Source organism: Aulonocara sp. 'chitande type north' Nkhata Bay, linkage group LG17 (genome assembly GCF_057382095.1).
Source record: "Aulonocara sp. 'chitande type north' Nkhata Bay isolate Kocher_YH1m ecotype deep benthic linkage group LG17, A_spYH_male_GT1.1, whole genome shotgun sequence".
In the NCBI taxonomy this organism is placed as follows: Eukaryota; Metazoa; Chordata; class Actinopteri; order Cichliformes; family Cichlidae; genus Aulonocara; species Aulonocara sp. 'chitande type north' Nkhata Bay.
Genome location: NC_141360.1, coordinates 17,508,318 through 17,525,114, shown reverse-complemented (window position 1 = coordinate 17,525,114; position 16,797 = coordinate 17,508,318). Strand labels below are relative to the sequence as shown.

General features: G+C 38.3%; 1 protein-coding gene across 1 annotated transcript; it reads right to left on the bottom strand.

Annotated features, from left to right (window-relative positions):
* Positions 1 to 220: 220 nt before the first annotated feature.
* On the bottom strand, positions 221 to 11,571 carry rad54l (RAD54 like). Its single transcript, XM_086269552.1, has 18 exons — positions 11,269 to 11,571; positions 11,086 to 11,166; positions 9,354 to 9,464; positions 9,187 to 9,247; positions 8,966 to 9,101; positions 8,769 to 8,838; positions 7,872 to 8,160; positions 6,960 to 7,084; positions 6,729 to 6,879; positions 6,522 to 6,648; positions 5,523 to 5,597; positions 3,615 to 3,745; positions 3,324 to 3,434; positions 2,844 to 2,967; positions 2,689 to 2,767; positions 2,428 to 2,607; positions 2,133 to 2,296; positions 221 to 864 (listed from the first exon to the last, which is right to left on the bottom strand). Exons 1-18 carry the CDS (start codon positions 11,269 to 11,271, stop codon positions 663 to 665), a joined length of 2,220 nt encoding a protein of 739 aa, XP_086125678.1. The 5' UTR covers positions 11,272 to 11,571; the 3' UTR covers positions 221 to 662.
* Between the last annotated feature and the right edge of the window lie 5,226 nt (positions 11,572 to 16,797).

Genomic DNA, 16,797 nt, shown 5'->3' with positions numbered 1-16,797 from the left:
TGTTGCATTCCTTTTGCAGTGCAGAGTTAAGCTGCACATATAAAATGCATACCCCCAGCAGAGAATCTATATTGTGCCATTATCACCAGCAGGAGGTGACACTAGTGTTAGGTCTCTGAAGTGGAATCTGTTCACAGAGCCAGCAATAAACAAAGGTAGAATTTACATCGTGAAAGACCACATATTAAATGTCCATTCTCAATAATTGTTTATTTATTAAAACACAAGCAAGTGGAAAGAAAGTACAACTATAGACCACGTTACATTGCTTGGAGCCAGGCCCAGGGGAGGGGCTTGTCAACAAGTGCCTGGTGGTCAGGCTAGCCTGTGCAGCCTGGCCGGGCTCAGTCACATCTTAACATAACATATTAATGTAATATGCCTGTCTTACAGAAGGTGCACACCTCTTTTTTATTACAGAAGGCTGTGATGACTAACTGAAACCAGACAAAAAAATTTATCTATACAGTAACGTGCATCACAGCTTGTAAATCATAGCACATTTTCCATAAATGCAAAAATGTGAAGAAATAACTGCCTTCTTGTCTGGTTATCAACCTTTATTTTTTCTGTTTAAAACAAATGGAAAAACTCAACAACACATAAATATCCATATTTACAGCATCTGTGGTAGTGTAACACAGCCTTCTGCATTCTTTCTTCTATACTACACCCATCTGGTCCTCATGAGAGCGCTGGTGGAAGACAAAGGACACAGCAGCATCCCAAGACGCTTTCAGCACTTGGTCCCTCAGGCCCTTCTTGTCAGAACAGTGGTTCCAATGGGAGAGGTCACTGTTACAGTCAGCATCATTGTCAGGTTGTCTTGTTTCTCTGCCATTCACACAGCGGCGACAGCGAAACCTAATACAGGAGGGGAAAGAGAGGCTGATTAAGAGCGTGCCATACATTATGATCCATAGTGTGAGATTATTTTTCTATCATAAGTTGCGCAGAGAAAAGACACAACTGTGAGAAAATAATTTCATTTCAGCGGAGCAATTAAATTTCTCACATGTGAAGAACTTAGCAGCAATGAACACAGTGTCTGCTTTGTGCAGCTACAGTTTCCCCCCCTCGCGGGAGGCTTTTTCCACCTACAGAGGAATCCTGCTAACACGAATCAACTGACTTTTGACTGGATGCCCATAGGATCCTTTGATCAACAGTTCAGGTGATTGTGTTAAACAGTTACATTGGTTATTTACTGCGTAGCAGTATATATACTGACAACAGTCACTGGATTACATCACTGCTGAAGAAATCTTTAAAACCAGAAGATTCAAAGGTAAGTTCTGAAGCCTCTGCACTGCTGTCCCATTAATCTGCATGCCCTTTATAATTAAAAATAACAAGGATGAGGCAAGGAAGTGTGCATCATAATCAATCAATTATAATTATAGCCAAAATAGAAATATAACCATGCCACCAAAAAGCTGCTCAGTCAGCAGCAAACACGTTCACTTTGGTGGGATGTGCAGCTACAAGTGATAAATCAGTACAGACCGAGAAACTGTAGCCGTGGCCGCAAAGCACACACTCCTGCAGGTGCGACAGCTTCTTTGTGTGGCTTTTGAGTTTTACACGCGAGGGTCGTTAAATTTAAGCACAAAGAATTTAATTGTGCTGTTGAAATTAAATTCTTTTCTTGGATTATGTTTTTTTCTTGAATGCAACTTATGATAGAAAAATAATTCCATACATAGCATAATAATGGCTTCAAACCATTACTATCCACGTCAACCTAGCAATAAAAATGCCATAACTAACAACTTCGAATCACTTTTCACGACAGTGTCAAACCCTCTCAGTTTTGCTCAAATAACTATTAATCTCGAAAACTCACATTAACCTCACTTGGTGTCAGTTCTTGTGCGAAAGCCCATAAAACCTAAAAGCACATGATAGGCTGCCCAGAACATGATAGATGCAAAGATCTAACTGCAGCTGCAATGAGCTCTCAACTCAGAGAAGAACACATAACCTTTTACAGCTACGTCACTTGTGCCAAGAAAATTTCTACAAGATATTTGGGCTTTAATTTTAATTTACCATTTCTAGAGTAAATTAAGTTCTCTGGACAATTAGTAGACTGAACAGCACAGACAACGTGTGTGAGTAACGTGTTGTACTTGTCGTGTGTGTCACTAGTGGTCTCTTCGTTGAGAGTGAAGAGTTCTCGGAGTTCGCCCAGAGAGAAGTGACGCTCCACATCCTGCTCTTCATCCACCACACAGCTGCTCAGGGCTTTTTTATGGGCCTGCCTTTGCAGGATCTTCTCTTCAATTGTTCCCGTCTGTCGGGAAACAAGCACAAGTCAAAACTGGTAAATCTGTAACCAGCTCAGTGTAGATTTCAAAAGTAACCTGCTGTACTAAAACACTGAATGTGAGGTCCTAAACACTGTTGAAAATGCACTGAACTGACAGAGAGAAGTCGGTAGATGTAGCAGGTCTTCTTCTGACCATCTCTCCACACCCGAGCCATTGCTTGCTCGTCATTCGCTGGGTTCCAGTCGGGATCAAACATCACCAAGCGGTTAGCACCAATCAGATTGAGGCCACATCCACCAGCCTTGCTACTCAGCATGAAGATGAACTCTGGGTTCTGAGAAAAAGATGTCTTCAGACGCTGTTCAGAAGTCTTTCAAAGCTCTAAATATTGCTTCAAACTGATTTTCCAACTCACCGATGGGCTGTTGAACTTTTCCACAATCTTGGCTCTTTTCTTGATGGACATTGTGCCATCCAGCCGAACATAGAGGTATCTGACAAAGACACAAAGGAGGAGGAATTAAAATCATTTAAATAGCGCACTTAAAATAGTGATTTCTGCAAATATACCTTCTAGATCTGCAGAGCTTTTCAAAGAGATCCAGAGTCTGTGTGTAGTTGGAGACAAGCACCACTTTGTCTCTTGTTGTGGTCTTTGTCATTGCCAGAATGTAGTCGAGAACCAGCATTTTCCCTGAAATAAACAAAGCAATAAATAGAGAGAGGAGAGGCTGCATGACTTTAAAATAGCACCACCCTTTAGACACATTAGGCACATTTACAGAAAATTAGTCTTAACAAAAGAAGGCAATAAAAAAGTTAATTCTTATAAAACAATATTTTCTTTAATATTATGTAAATGTAAACATTAGACAAGCTATTAAATTGTGAAAACAACCCTGTTCACATTTTTACTTAGCTTATCTATCTGACCTAATGTTCTGTTTACATTCTACTAATCTAATGCTAATCTTCTTCCAACTAGTAAGTGTGGATGACCTGGAAGACCATCAGAGGAGCTGCACCACGATATGCTGTGCACGTTCTTACCAGAGAGCTGAGGTTCAACATCTTTGGTGGAGTAGTTTGGAGGGAAAAGTTCTAATGCCCCTTCAAATCCCTCCTCCCGTTCCACACACTTCTCATAAATAAGAGCTGGATCTGAGAAAGATGGCACTCATTTGTATTTTTTCCAAGCAGAAGATAATTCTAGATGTAAGACGACAATCTTGTTTTCTATTAATAGTTTACATTTTAGCTCAATTATGAGAGGACAATTTTTCTGATGATCACTGTAGTGTTCACAAATGCAACATTTTGTGTTACATTTTTCTCACTTACGATTGCACAGTTTCTTGAGTGATGTGATGGAAGACAGGGAGGAGACACTTATTTTGCCCTTTTGTAATGTCTCAATGGGTTTGGCCTGCTTTAGAAAGTGTTTATAGAGCTCTGTCTGTAGAGGGGTCAGCCTGCAAGGAATCACAAAGAGACACAAATTCAAATCAAATTCCATGTAAATTAAATCCTGTTTACATTTTTGTTTTGGGACACTCCATACTCCCAAAACACCTCCCACAGGACACCCCGAGGGACACGTTCGAATGCCTTCTCCAAGCCTACAAGACAAATGTAGACTGGTTGGGCAAACTCCCATGCTCCCTCGAGCATCCTCGAGTGGGTAAAGACCTGGTCCAGTCTTCCATGATCGGGACAAAAACTGCTCGAGTAAACCTCAAGTAAGGGATATATCAAAAGTATCATAATTTATCAGAAAAATAAATAAATTATGGTAGCCCCAATACTACCCCTCAGCCTCCTTGCAGGAGAATTTTCCTCTGTACGTTTCCTCTGAAAAGTCCCGGTTCTAGAAGATTTAATTAGCAAGTCACTAATCCTACTAACCCTACCCTTGGGTTACTGTATTTTTTCATATCTTGCACCAGGTGTTCAATATTTTAACAATACTGCTAATTGTAACCAATGTGTTAATTAGAGCATGCAAGAACATAAAAATATGTCCTTCCAACACCATAAGAAAATGACACATGAGCTATTTTACGAGGCTTTCACTCTAGCGATTCTGCTAGCTAAGTTTTAGACAGATGTTGATAATTTTTTACTGCTAAAACTAAGCAAGCTTTATAATCACTTAAAAATTTTGCAACAGCAACAAATGCAGTGTAAAATGTAAAAAACACTGGTGGCTGGCAGTGCTACACAGCCTCCTTGGAGAGGATATTATGCACCTATAATAGCAGATGCAGTTATTTCTCTAAGGTCTACTTAAACAAATCAACGAGCCTTATTTGTAACTGGTAACAAATAATGAAAGAAATGGTACGCTTTAATCTATGCACTAAGTCAGTCTGTTGAACCTCAGTATCATTCTCACTACAAACTGTAGCAATACTGACAGATCATTCCACGTCAGGTTTACACAAAATAAAACAATTATAAATGAAACAATAAGCATGTAATATCTTTTAACACTTATATCAAATTGTACCCTGGCCTTAAAATCCATACAGTTACAGCAATCTGACAGCATAAGGTTTAATTTAATCATTATAAAAACTCACTGTAAAACAATAGTTATTGAGAAAATGCTTTGAATATCATTTTGTCAAAAGACTGAAACAATGATGCTGGTATATTATATCGTGCCACTGATTAAAAAACAAACAAAAACAAATTGTATCAAAGTGTCCCAGACGCTCCGCAGATGCAGCTTTGCTATTGGTATGAGAAACCTATATGATATCCTTCCTGAGTACTACATATATGGCATGGGTTTTTTCATTTATTAATTTTTAACTTAAATTTTTTTTTTAAATCCTACAATACTGCTTTCTTGAGCTATTGTGTTTTCAAAACTTGGCTCTGATACGAGATTTTTAGTAGATGCATGTATGGTTTCAATTTGAAAACCCTCATTTTCATCTTAGGTGATTTATCGTCTTTCACAAGATTTTCAGACAACTTGAACAATAACCTTGAGGTCAAAGTCACCAAGATTTTAACTTTGAGATTTTTAATAGATCTGGAAAAAAAAAAAAAAAAAAAAAAAAAAAAAAAACCTGCGTCACCTCGTTCTCAAGTTATTGTGTTCACAAAGTTGGGTGTCCATGGTGCCCAGCACCCACCCAGCCAGCAGAGTGAGGACAATTTATAAAAATTAAAATATTAAAGAAGTTATCTCTGCTTAAAAAAAAGAGGGTTCTTCATGTTGAGCACCAATCTACCTACCTGCAGCACACAATCTGCTCAATTTTCATAGGAAGATACTTGGACAAGATATCAGATGTCCTCCTTATCAAACACCTGTTGATACAGAATATGGTCATTACAACCGAAGCAGAATAAAAGAGAGTTCAGTTTGTTGAAGACATTCGTCTAAACGCAAAACATATAAATAAATATTTATTTTTAGGATGCTTATGTTTACTTGACTCTGTCTAACAAAGACAAAACAAAGGAGCAGGAATTAATATAATTTAATTAACACAATTAAAATAGTTGTTTCTCCAAATGTATCAGAGATTATGCTGCATAATCTCATTCTAAATCTAATCTATGAAAATCAGATAATGAAACAAAAACATGCTGCATTCAATTACAAAATTATATCTTAAAAGAAATCAAAATAAAAGCTAAAAGCCTAGAAATTAACAGGAACAGGTCATAAGATTAAATAAAGTTTCATCCCCTCTGTGTGTGTCCCAAGGATCCCAGGGGCTATGTTGTCTGGGGGGAGGGGGAGCCATTCAGAACCCCCTGTGCTGCTTTTTGAACAAAATGAAACAAGTGTGGACATTTCTGCAAGACAATGATGCCAAACATGCAGCCGAGGAAACTTTCAACTGGTTTCAGAGCTGCTACAATTACCCAGCTCATAGAAGTGGCCCACAGAGCCTTCACAACCTGAGAAATGCATGCAACTAGCTTTTCCATACAGGAAATGTTGAAGCTGTCATTGCCAACAAAGGCTTTTGTATGAAGTATGAAATCAATTTCAGTAAGTGTGAAATACTTTTTTCCTGTATCATTTCTCATTATTACACATAACTTAATTTATGAACAGCTATGGGTTCTTTACATGAGTGGATTGTTACCGACATCCGGTGAGAATTTTGTGTCAATAGCACTCTTGAAAATATATTTACTTAGAAAATAGCACCAGCACCTGCCTGAAGGCAGTTTATATTATAAGGTAAAGTACTTTAGTGTTCTGTTGCATGAACTTACCTGTTGACTATGCTGATTAGCTCCTTCAGTTTTTCTTCCCCACTCAGTCTTTCTTTATCACTGGCATCTGCATCCCGTCCCTTAAGGATGGGAAGTTCGAATCGCTTTTTAAATTCCTGGGATGTGCCTGCAATCCAGATGAAACGTTAAACAAATCTGATCAGAAAAGAGCTTTTTACCTATTTCTGTATTTGTAATGCTGCTTACCAAGAATACCAGCATTAACAAAGTGGACCAGGCTGAAGTACTCCAGAAGGTCATTCTGTATGGGTGTGCCTGATATCAGCACTCTCCTCTGGGCACTCATGGTGTTCAGGGCCTGATATGTCTGGTTATCAGAGTTCTTAAGCCGATGGCCCTGAAGAATACAATAGTACTGTTACATCCTAACTTCGAGAGTTCTTGATAGCTCTGAATTGTATGGATAAAGTGAAATACTTCGTCACAGATGATAAGTCCAACTTTTCCCCTGTGCAGAACCTCAGCGTGCAGTCGAAATGTCTCATATGAAATGATGAGGATGGGTGTGTGTGCTCTCAAGCTGCGCTGCGAAATGAAACTCTCTGAAAGAACAGAAAACAAACAAATGACCCTTTAGGGAAGCTCATCTAACAAACTTCTTACTATTTAAATATTAGCAATAGCTCTCAAGTAAAACCATCTTCTCTTAAACTTAAGTCTGCTTGGGCAACAATTTCAATCATGTACACTGGGGCGATCGTGGCTCAAGAGTTGGGAGTTCGCCTTGTAATCGGAAGGTTGCCGGTTCGAGCCCCGGCTTGGACAGTCTCGGTCGTTGTGTCCTTGGGCAAGACACTTCACCTGTTGCCTACTGGTGGTGGTCAGAGGGCCCGGTGGTGCCAGTGTCCGGCAGCCTCGCCTCTGTCAGTGTGCCCCAGGGTGGCTGTGGTTACAATGTAGCTTGCCATCACCAGTGTGTGAATGTGTGTGTGAATGGGTGGATGACTGGATATGTAAAGCGCTTTGGGGTCCTTAGGGACTAGTAAAGCGCTATATAAATACAGGCCATTTTACCATTTTACACTCTATGACAATGTTTAGAATATTTTTATTCTACTGAAAAAAAACTTTTCACTGACAATCACTGAAAGGTCTTCCTTAAGCTAGCAAAAGATATAATGCTGAGATCAAAGATTATTATACTCAGACAATCTGGGGATACACTTCTTTTTGTTTTTTCTTGGCCAGCTGACCAATCAGAGACTAAGCTTTTTAACAGGGCGGGCTCAAAGAGACAGGAGCTAAGACTATAACTTTGGTCCATTACAAGGCTTTTCCAACAACCTTTCTGTGGATATTTATAATGAGAGAGAAATTAAAGTTAGATACCTAGTTGTCTATTAATGCCTTCCTTTGATCCTCCATCAATGGCCAATGGTGTGATACGTGTTCCCAGCCACTTTCTGACTTCATTATACCAGTTATGAACCAAGCTTGAAGGTGATACCACAATGGCCTTGTCTATCTCTGGCTTAGTATCAGGGCTTTGGCGTAGCAGGGTCCACATGAGGGTGATGCACTGCAAGGTCTTTCCCAACCCCATCTCATCAGCCATGATGCAGCCATAAGATCCTGGTATGCGTCGGCCCGTCACACACTCCCACATGAACTTTACACCCTTAAGAAATTAAAGACATTCAATGTGAATTTCAAAGAAAAAAAAAAACATCACTTAAGGTGAACTACACTGCTTTTTTGGAGCTGAGTCACACTTCACTCTCTTCTTACTAGTTGGCATAAGATATCAAAGTTTCAGAAGCAGCTTGCAAACTACTTTTGGAGGACTGTAACAAGCTGAATTTGTGGCTAGCTGAGCCATGAGGTAAAATACAATGTTAAATTAAACCGTGACAACATCCAAAACCGTTGAAGACATTAAGAATAACTAACTGTGCACAGGCACAAATCTGTGATTCATTAACATTTTCATTCATATTTTACAAACAAATTTAGCAATGCCTCTAAACATTACCCAAGACTTGGCAGTCTTGGGTAATTTAAACAGAAGTATTTAAAGACAAGAAGTTTTACGTTACAGTTTTTTAATATTCTTGGTTAAACTAACATTTATTCTCTTATAATAATTTATAAGATGATTTGTTTTTGTAAATCTAGAGTCAAGCATGAAACATTCCACAGTATATGTTTAATACTATGATACTGTTGTATGATATGTGCAATACAGTAGCATAGAGTAGTTTATGTGTAAAGATATCTTGTGTTTACCTGTCTCTGATGGGGTCTGAGCACTTTGCCTAACACTGGATCCACAACCACATGAACGGGTAGTTTTTCTCTGAAAAGAGCAAAGATAGCTTGTGTCACACAAGTATTTTTTAAATCACAAACATGAACAGCACTCTGACAAGAAAGTATTGAGTAAAAGATGATGTATTGAAGAAGGAGTTGTGTTTTTGACCTACTTGTCAGCTTTGATCAGGTCATGGGCACTCAGAGCTGGAGGCTCGTAAAGAATCAGAGCATCTTCGGCAAAAGGATCATGGAGTGGTCTTCTCACTCCTGCACGCTTTAAACCAAGTGCCCTGATTCCCAGTGATCCTGTAGGTATTTCATTAACACAGCAGTGAAGTAATATGCCTGCTGTACTAAAATTAAAAGAGCCATGGTGAGAGAAAAATGTTACCTGCATAATTTGGAATAGGAATTTTAAACGGTTTGGACAGGATACTTTGAATAAATGCCTCCTGCAGAAAAGATTTTTAACAGGTAAGCCTCGTTAAATCATTAAACTTTATTCACACACAAAATCTATACAAAGATATTTATCTGACAGCTTTAAACAATGCTTACATGTTTTTCACCATCCATACATGCAGGACGGTTGTTGATCTGCGTCAGAGGCTTTCTATGGATAGAAATGTGGTTTTCTCTCATTTCATTATCGCCTTTTCTTCTTTTCTCCTGCATAAAAAATATAAATAAATAATGAAAATGTTTTTTTAAATATCTGTAAATGGCATACACCATAAATTAGGCCCCTCACTTTCTGCCATGGCTCTTTAAAAAAAACAAAAAACAAAAAGAAAATTCAGCAGGTTATCCACTGCTCTAATTTTCTACTAAAATAAATTAAAAAAAAAAAATTATATATATATATATATATATATATATATATATATATATATATATATATATATATATATATATATATATATATATATATATCTATCTTGAATCCCTGTTCATATACTGACATTTCTGAATGTTTGTTTTGTAATTCATAACTCCTGAAAAAAGTAAGCACATTACATTTGTGTGTGTGTGTCTTTTAAAAACAAAAACACTAATGAGGAAGCTGTTAACAGTCTTTTAATAACATACACAAGTGGCAAAAAAATGATGGCTGGCTAGATGTGTATAACTCATATTTCTATAATTAAACATAAAATTACTGTCGCATCTTTACCTTACAATATTAAGCGTCTTGAGGCGACTGTTGTTGTGATTTGGCGCTACAGTGGTCCCTCGTTTATCGCGGGAGTTACGTTCTAAAAATAAGCCGTGATAGGAAATAGCCAACTTTATATTTTACAATCATTATAGATGTTTCAAGGCTGTAAAACCCCTCACTACACTCTTTATACACTTTTCTCAGACAGGCACGAACATTTTCAGATTTTCTTCTCTTGTTTAAACACTCTCAAAGTCCAAACCTTCGTAGAAAAATAAGTCCAGTATTATAGAATGAAACCAAAGGCACCCACAGGTGCATTTGATGGTGCAAAATTTATGGTTGACATTGTTGTGTTTTGGGGGGAGAACTTACAAACATACACACAGCAGGGGCATAATTTCCAGGGGGGTTATGACCCCCCCCCCCCCCAGTAATCAGACGCTATCAATATAATCCCCCCAATAAAATTATGAATTATCTTGCATAAATAGGCTGTTGATTTTCTTTACTCATTTCAATTATTACCAGCAAAATAGTTGCATGTTTGATCATCTGGAAATTTACCCAGATTTATTTATTTATTTTGACAGAGATCTTGACACCCCCAATGTTCAGCACAAAGTTAGGCCCATGAACATACAGTACAGCACTTCAGAGTCACACTGCTAGCGAATGTAAATTTGACGTGCTGGACGCATTCTGTGCTGTGCAGGAGATGCGGTACGGAGGAGATTGATTGACAATGGTCTACAGCCAATCAGGTCGCAGAACACGATGTGCTATAAAAAACAAAAAACAAACATGTAAAATTGCACAAAAAAATCCGCGAAACAGTGAGGCCGCGAAAGCTGAACCGCGTTATAGCGATGGACCACTGTATACAAATGAACCTGAATTGAATTGAAAGTTTTAATAGGAAAACCCTTAATCTAAGAAATCAACTTGGGATGTAACACCTAAAATTTAAAACATCCTATTCTCCTAGGATGCCTAAAGGCTAAAGTGCACGCTTACTTTCCTATTTGAAACGATGTCTAAAGGCAGGTTTAAAAAGGTGTGACACAGGTCAAGAAGCACTCCAACATTAACACCTTAGCTCCAGATATACAGCAGCGGTCCTGTACTTACAGGTTTATGTGTCCACTCATCTTCACAGTAGTCTCCCTCCTGCTTGCGTTTGGCAATCTGACTGGGAGCGAGACTCCTCCGCTGGGACGGAGGTTCATATATTGGCATTACAATTTCTTAATCAACACCCTAATGTAGTGTGTAGGCCAAATGAAATAACTACGAATACGGCTTATTACTTACCATTTCCACGTCTATTCTATGTGGCTGTAGTAATGCTGAGACGTCTCGCCTCACCGTGTTGCTAGCGTTTGTTCGTAGTTACCGCTGTCTGCTTCTTGTCTGTGCCGGTGTACTCCTCCGGTACTATAAACACTCGTTTAACAAATACGTGTTCCCAGCGTTAACGTGAAACGCACTACTAGGTGTATATAGTTAATAGCAAAATCACGATAACGTCAGTATACATAAAGTATACGGCGCACTTTCCTCCTCGTTTCAACTTGGCGCTAATTGTTGTACAACACTACGGAAAGCCGGAAGGACAACAAACTGTTGTAGGCTCGATCTTTATTCGTCCTGTTCAATGAAGCAGAGTACCTGTTGAGTTCACTCTGTTATTAGTGACATTTCTTTATTTGAAATTATAAAGTGAACAGTCAGTCATTCCAGTTCAGTTTGTACAGTAGACATACCAGGCAAATAAGAGTAACAATTAGCAGTACAAATAAAATATGAAGGGTAAATAAGAACGGGGGAGCGATATGAGAGACTTCATAATAGCTTTGTACTTGAAAATTGTATCTGTGACAGCTAATTTGTTGCTGTTATTGGTGACATTGCAAACACCCTTCAGTAACCATTCCGTCATTGACAGGAAGCTCAGTCATGCTTTTCAGTCTTGAAATTGAGCAAAAAGTAACAAAAAGTAATATCAATGACACCATGGCACTTTGTAACAAAAGGTGTGGTTGATTGTCCCGATGAAAAGGTTTTTTTCCCCCAATTTTTTAAAACGTGTTGATAGATCAATAAGTTTAGAAATTAACACCACATAATGTTGATTTATTTAGACTATGAATATAAACCAATGACTATTTTGAATTATTCAATTACTCAGCCAACCTTTTTGCCCGTAACCAAACTGCAGGGGGTGCAACAGGGCCTCTATGATGTCTTTAAAGTAGCTTAACACCAGGAAAAACTGTGACATCAGAATATCACTCTTTTTATCTTAGGATAATTGTAAGAGCATGTTCTCTTCTCAGGAGAAATTGCCGCCGGCGTCAATGAGGTTGTTTTGCGAGTGTCTCCTGTCACAGATCTTCAAAGAAATCACCCCAGCCCTCACTCCAAACAGCTGATAAGAGTTACACACCCGCCCACATCTATAACATTCAATTTTATTTTGTTTATACAACGCCAAATCACACCAAAAGTCGCCTCTATTCGCTTTATACTGTAAGGCAGACCCTACAATATTAGCCACATGTATACATGTGTTAACATTTATTAGAACATATATATAATGTATTAGACCATTAACAATGGTCTTTGAAAACCTGGAGAGAACTTTAAAAAAAATTACAGTAGTTGAAAGTCTGGCCTCTCTTATGCAAAATTTAGAGAAATGATGGATGAATGATGACTCAAGACTTTTAAGTTTAAAGAAATTTAGAGGATTAATCTATTACAGAAAAAATGTAGGTCATGCTCATAATTCTAACAGAAGTCTGAACAACTAACAATCCATCAAACAAGAACAAGAAACTAAATGAAAAGGTAAGGGTTTTTTGGGTTGTTTTTTTTTTTGGAGGGGGGGGGGGTGTCTTTAGCCATCAGAATTGTTGGGAACATATTGGTCCATTAGATTGACCTTTGTTATTTTATTTTATTTTATTTTATTACAGACTGCACAGACATGACTGGGGGAGAGGAGAGAAAGAAAGAAAGAAAGAAAGAAAGAAAGAAAGAAAGAAAGAAAGAAAGAAAGAAAAACAAAAGGGAAGAGGGACAGTGCGAGACAACACTTAAAAAAAAGGAAAAAAATCACCTGGACCACCTGTTGAGAGAAAAAAAGAGGAAACAAGCAAAAAGAGAGCAATACAATGCAGTGATGTGCCCGTGGGCTCTGCCAGTAGGCAGCCATGCCAGAGTGGACCGAGCACCAGGCCCAGAGGCCCGAGGTCCGAGGGCCCCCCCAGCCTACAGAAGACTTCCGACTGAGCCACGGGCACCCAGCCCCGCCAAGCAGCCACCGGGAGTGAGCCTGTACATACCTGAGCACCCAGCCCCGGGCATCGAGAACAAGCAAAGCACCAACGCCTGAGGGCATCAGCCACCAGCAGGGAGTGTGGTGGGGTAGATAGGCCCCCATACCTGGGAGGGCCTGAGATGTTCCCAGAGAGGCGAGTCTCGAACTGGGAAGAGTTTCATCCATCTATTTTACGTTTTTACATTTTAACAGCTGAAAATATTTAAGAATGAAAGCTATCAAAAGAATGTAAAATCCAACGTATCCATAAAAATCCTGACTTTTTTTACCCTAATGACAAATATTGCCATCTTCCCACAAACAGATGTAAAAATATTATATAATAATACTTTTTTTTCTTCATTTAAAATCACAGTCTTTTAAAAAACACTTCAGCCTGAGGTCCAATCAAGTAACAAGGATTAAAACTTACAAACAGAACAGCTTATAAACTACAAACTAAAGGTTCTTAATGCTGTAACAAGTAGAGGAAATTATACAAACAAACTTTTGTATTCTAATCTCCTAAATGTTTGTTATTGTTGTTGTTGTTTAATAATAATCAGCTCATGAATAAATGCCACTACTTTGAGTCTGTATAATTCAATTACCGAGCAATTTTCATTTTAATTCAAATCATTTAATTACTGAGCCTTCACTTCCATTCAGTGAGCTTTGAACATGTCTTTGGTCCACCTGTTGTTCTTTACGATACTAACCACCAGTTTTGGACTTTGACTTCAGTTCACAGCAGCCGCTGTTGGCAACCATCATCTCATCACCCGTCAGCTTTAGAAAAGGATCCCTAACCATCAAACGTGATTCCCTGTCAGCAAGCTCGGTGATGGCAGGAATGAAGAGCCGATAATGATATTTGATGATTTGAAAATCAGATTTTATATAAAGGATTATATGTATTTATGGCAAATAATATGAGTGTGAAATTTAAAAATAAACTTGACTATCATATTATTACAAGGTTGTTATTGTGGATGTCCAAACATCTCTCTTGCCAACATGAAAGTTGCAGAGAGCCCTCTAGTGGAAAAATTATGCAAGATCAACATGTTATAAATGCTCATACCAATAGATCGGCAAATGGCTAATAGAAGCCTCGACCTTGCCCTATTTACTTCACAGTTTTTAAGATTGTGGCTTTGTTTTTGTAAATTAATAATGTTGAGGTTTCTCTCTTCATATTTCACTGAAGTGCATAAATGAATACTAAGAAAATATTTTTTAATATTAAGTTTCAAGTTAATGTCTCCTTTTCCTAACCCTCTCTCAGCAGAGCTCCCCATGGACAAACTGACAGCTGAACTCCAGACAGATCTGCACTTCATGATACTTTTGCTGAAACAGTCTCCATATTTCATCTCCCTTCATGTGGCTGAGATAAGTTACCCACAGGCTTCTCTCAAAGCTGGTTTCTCACCACTTTGTCAGGTAATTTGGCAAACAACATGACAGTTCACAAGTTTGAATGAGCAGTTTGAAATTACACTGAAAATAACAAAATGTTCTCCTCTATGTGAGGAAAGTGTTTGCTGAACAAAACTGCTTTAAGCATTCAAAGGACATTTTGTTCCTTGCTCATGTAGATTGGATTTCTAGATAATTAAAGACCCAAACTTGTAATGAACTAATTGTACTTACATGTACTGTGTTTATTTACACAAATAACTTTTCCTCCCTTGCCATAAGATGTAAGAAACAACTTTGAGCCACATTCAATGTATTTATCCCAAAAAGTTGATTGTGTTTGTCTGGACGTAGTGTTTTCAATGAGAGAAACATTTTGTCACTCATCCAAGTCACTTCTTCAGTCTCAGCTACTGCAGGTTTCCCCAACCTTATGAAAAGTACTTTTGCACAGTAACTGAAACTAGCACCACTGACAAACACGGGCTGTGATGTCAGTTTCTTCATTATTATTATGCAAATTGTCATGGCAATTGATCAACAACCATTGATCAGTGGTCATCATGAGCATTATTCAAAGAGAGTTGGGGAACGCCTGCAATAACAACATCATAAGATGGTGACAGATGTACCCTTAGGCCCCCTCATTGATTCAGAGAGGGTCTTTCCCTTTTCACGTAAATGGCCTCCTTGACTCTGCACTCAGACCAGCGTTCCTCCCTGTCCAGGATGTTACATCCTCATCATTGAAAGAGTGTCCACTGGCCTGTTGGTGTGAATAGACTGAAGAGTCCTGGCCTGACGAGGTAGCTCTTCTGTGTTGTGGCATCTCCTTCGCCAGAGGTTGTTTGGTTTCCCCAACATATAAATCATGGCACTCAACAACGTGCACTATATTACTCTGTTTGTATCAGGGGACAGCATGTTTTGGGGGGTTTAAAAACCACAGAGAAAATGCATCTCAACTGTTTCAATACTTCTGACATATATGGGATCACTAAGGGTTTTCGCTTTTGCAGCAGTTGTCCTTCTCTCCTGGATTGGCTGGGGCTTTCTTTAGGTGCCTTCCCAGCTTTGACAAATGTCCAGCTGGGATAACCACATTTACTCAGGGCCTTCTTTATAAGGTTGGGGAAACCTGCAGTCAGCTGAGACAGAAGAGTTCCTAGGATGAGTGACGAAACATTTTCCCCACTGAAAACGCTACGTCCAGATGAACAGAATCAACCTTTTGGAATCTTTAAGAACTTTAATCAGATGTAAAAAGTCATACACAAGTTGTACCTTTACTATAAAAAACAAAAAACAAAAAAGGCAATGTTGACAAACTGAACTTTAATTGCAGGATAGTTCTAGGATATTTTACAGGATATTTTATGTAACCAATTTTATCAAGGGCAATTTATTTAATTTTAAAGAAAAGGAAAAATTGTAAAAACAAAAAACAAACAAACAAAAAAAACCCCAAAAAAACCAAACAAACACAAAAAACCCTGAAACAATCAATTCTAAACTGCTGCTAAATATTTCCCTAGCCACGCAGAATGAAATCCCTTTGAGGATGGAGAACGCCAAAAAAGTTCCCAAACTTCCTCCAAGTTCCAGTCCAATATAGGAGCGATGAGTAGAGCAAATCCCCAAAATACTAAATCAAATTTATACTCTACAGTGGATTGAAAAAGAGAAGCTAAATCCTCTGTAAAATCCAGTGCATATTTCAGGGTCTTCGACTCTTATGCTCACTTTGACGAAATCCTGAGGAAATAAAACGTAATTGTTTTTATACAGTTTTAAATCCTGTTCTTCTCCCCATCAAATCACTCAATTCAGACTTTTCACATATAATTAAAAGAGTTTAAAAATGAAAAACACTTTATTACATGTTGTGCTTTTTATGTTGTAATTTAACATGATCTAAAAGTTTATTTGGTGACACAGAAACAGAGTATTTTAAAACTTTACATGTAGTTTGGATCCACACAAGTCTATATGGTCTGTGTGTAGCCCTATTGAGAAATGCCCACAAAAAATTGGACACATCGGCGTAACTTTGTGCTGAACATTGGGGGGGGGGGGGGGTGTCAATATCTCTGTCC

What these genes read in the sequence shown, in the direction of transcription:
- rad54l (XM_086269552.1), bottom strand. An exon ending in GACCTGATCAAAGCTGACAA is followed by an intron (nt 8,839 to 8,965) that starts GTAGGTCAAAAA and finishes TGCTCTTTTCAG; the next exon opens with AGAAAAACTACCCGTTCATG. An exon ending in TGTTGAACCTCAGCTCTCTG is followed by an intron (nt 2,968 to 3,323) that starts GTAAGAACGTGC and finishes TGTTTATTTCAG; the next exon opens with GGAAAATGCTGGTTCTCGAC.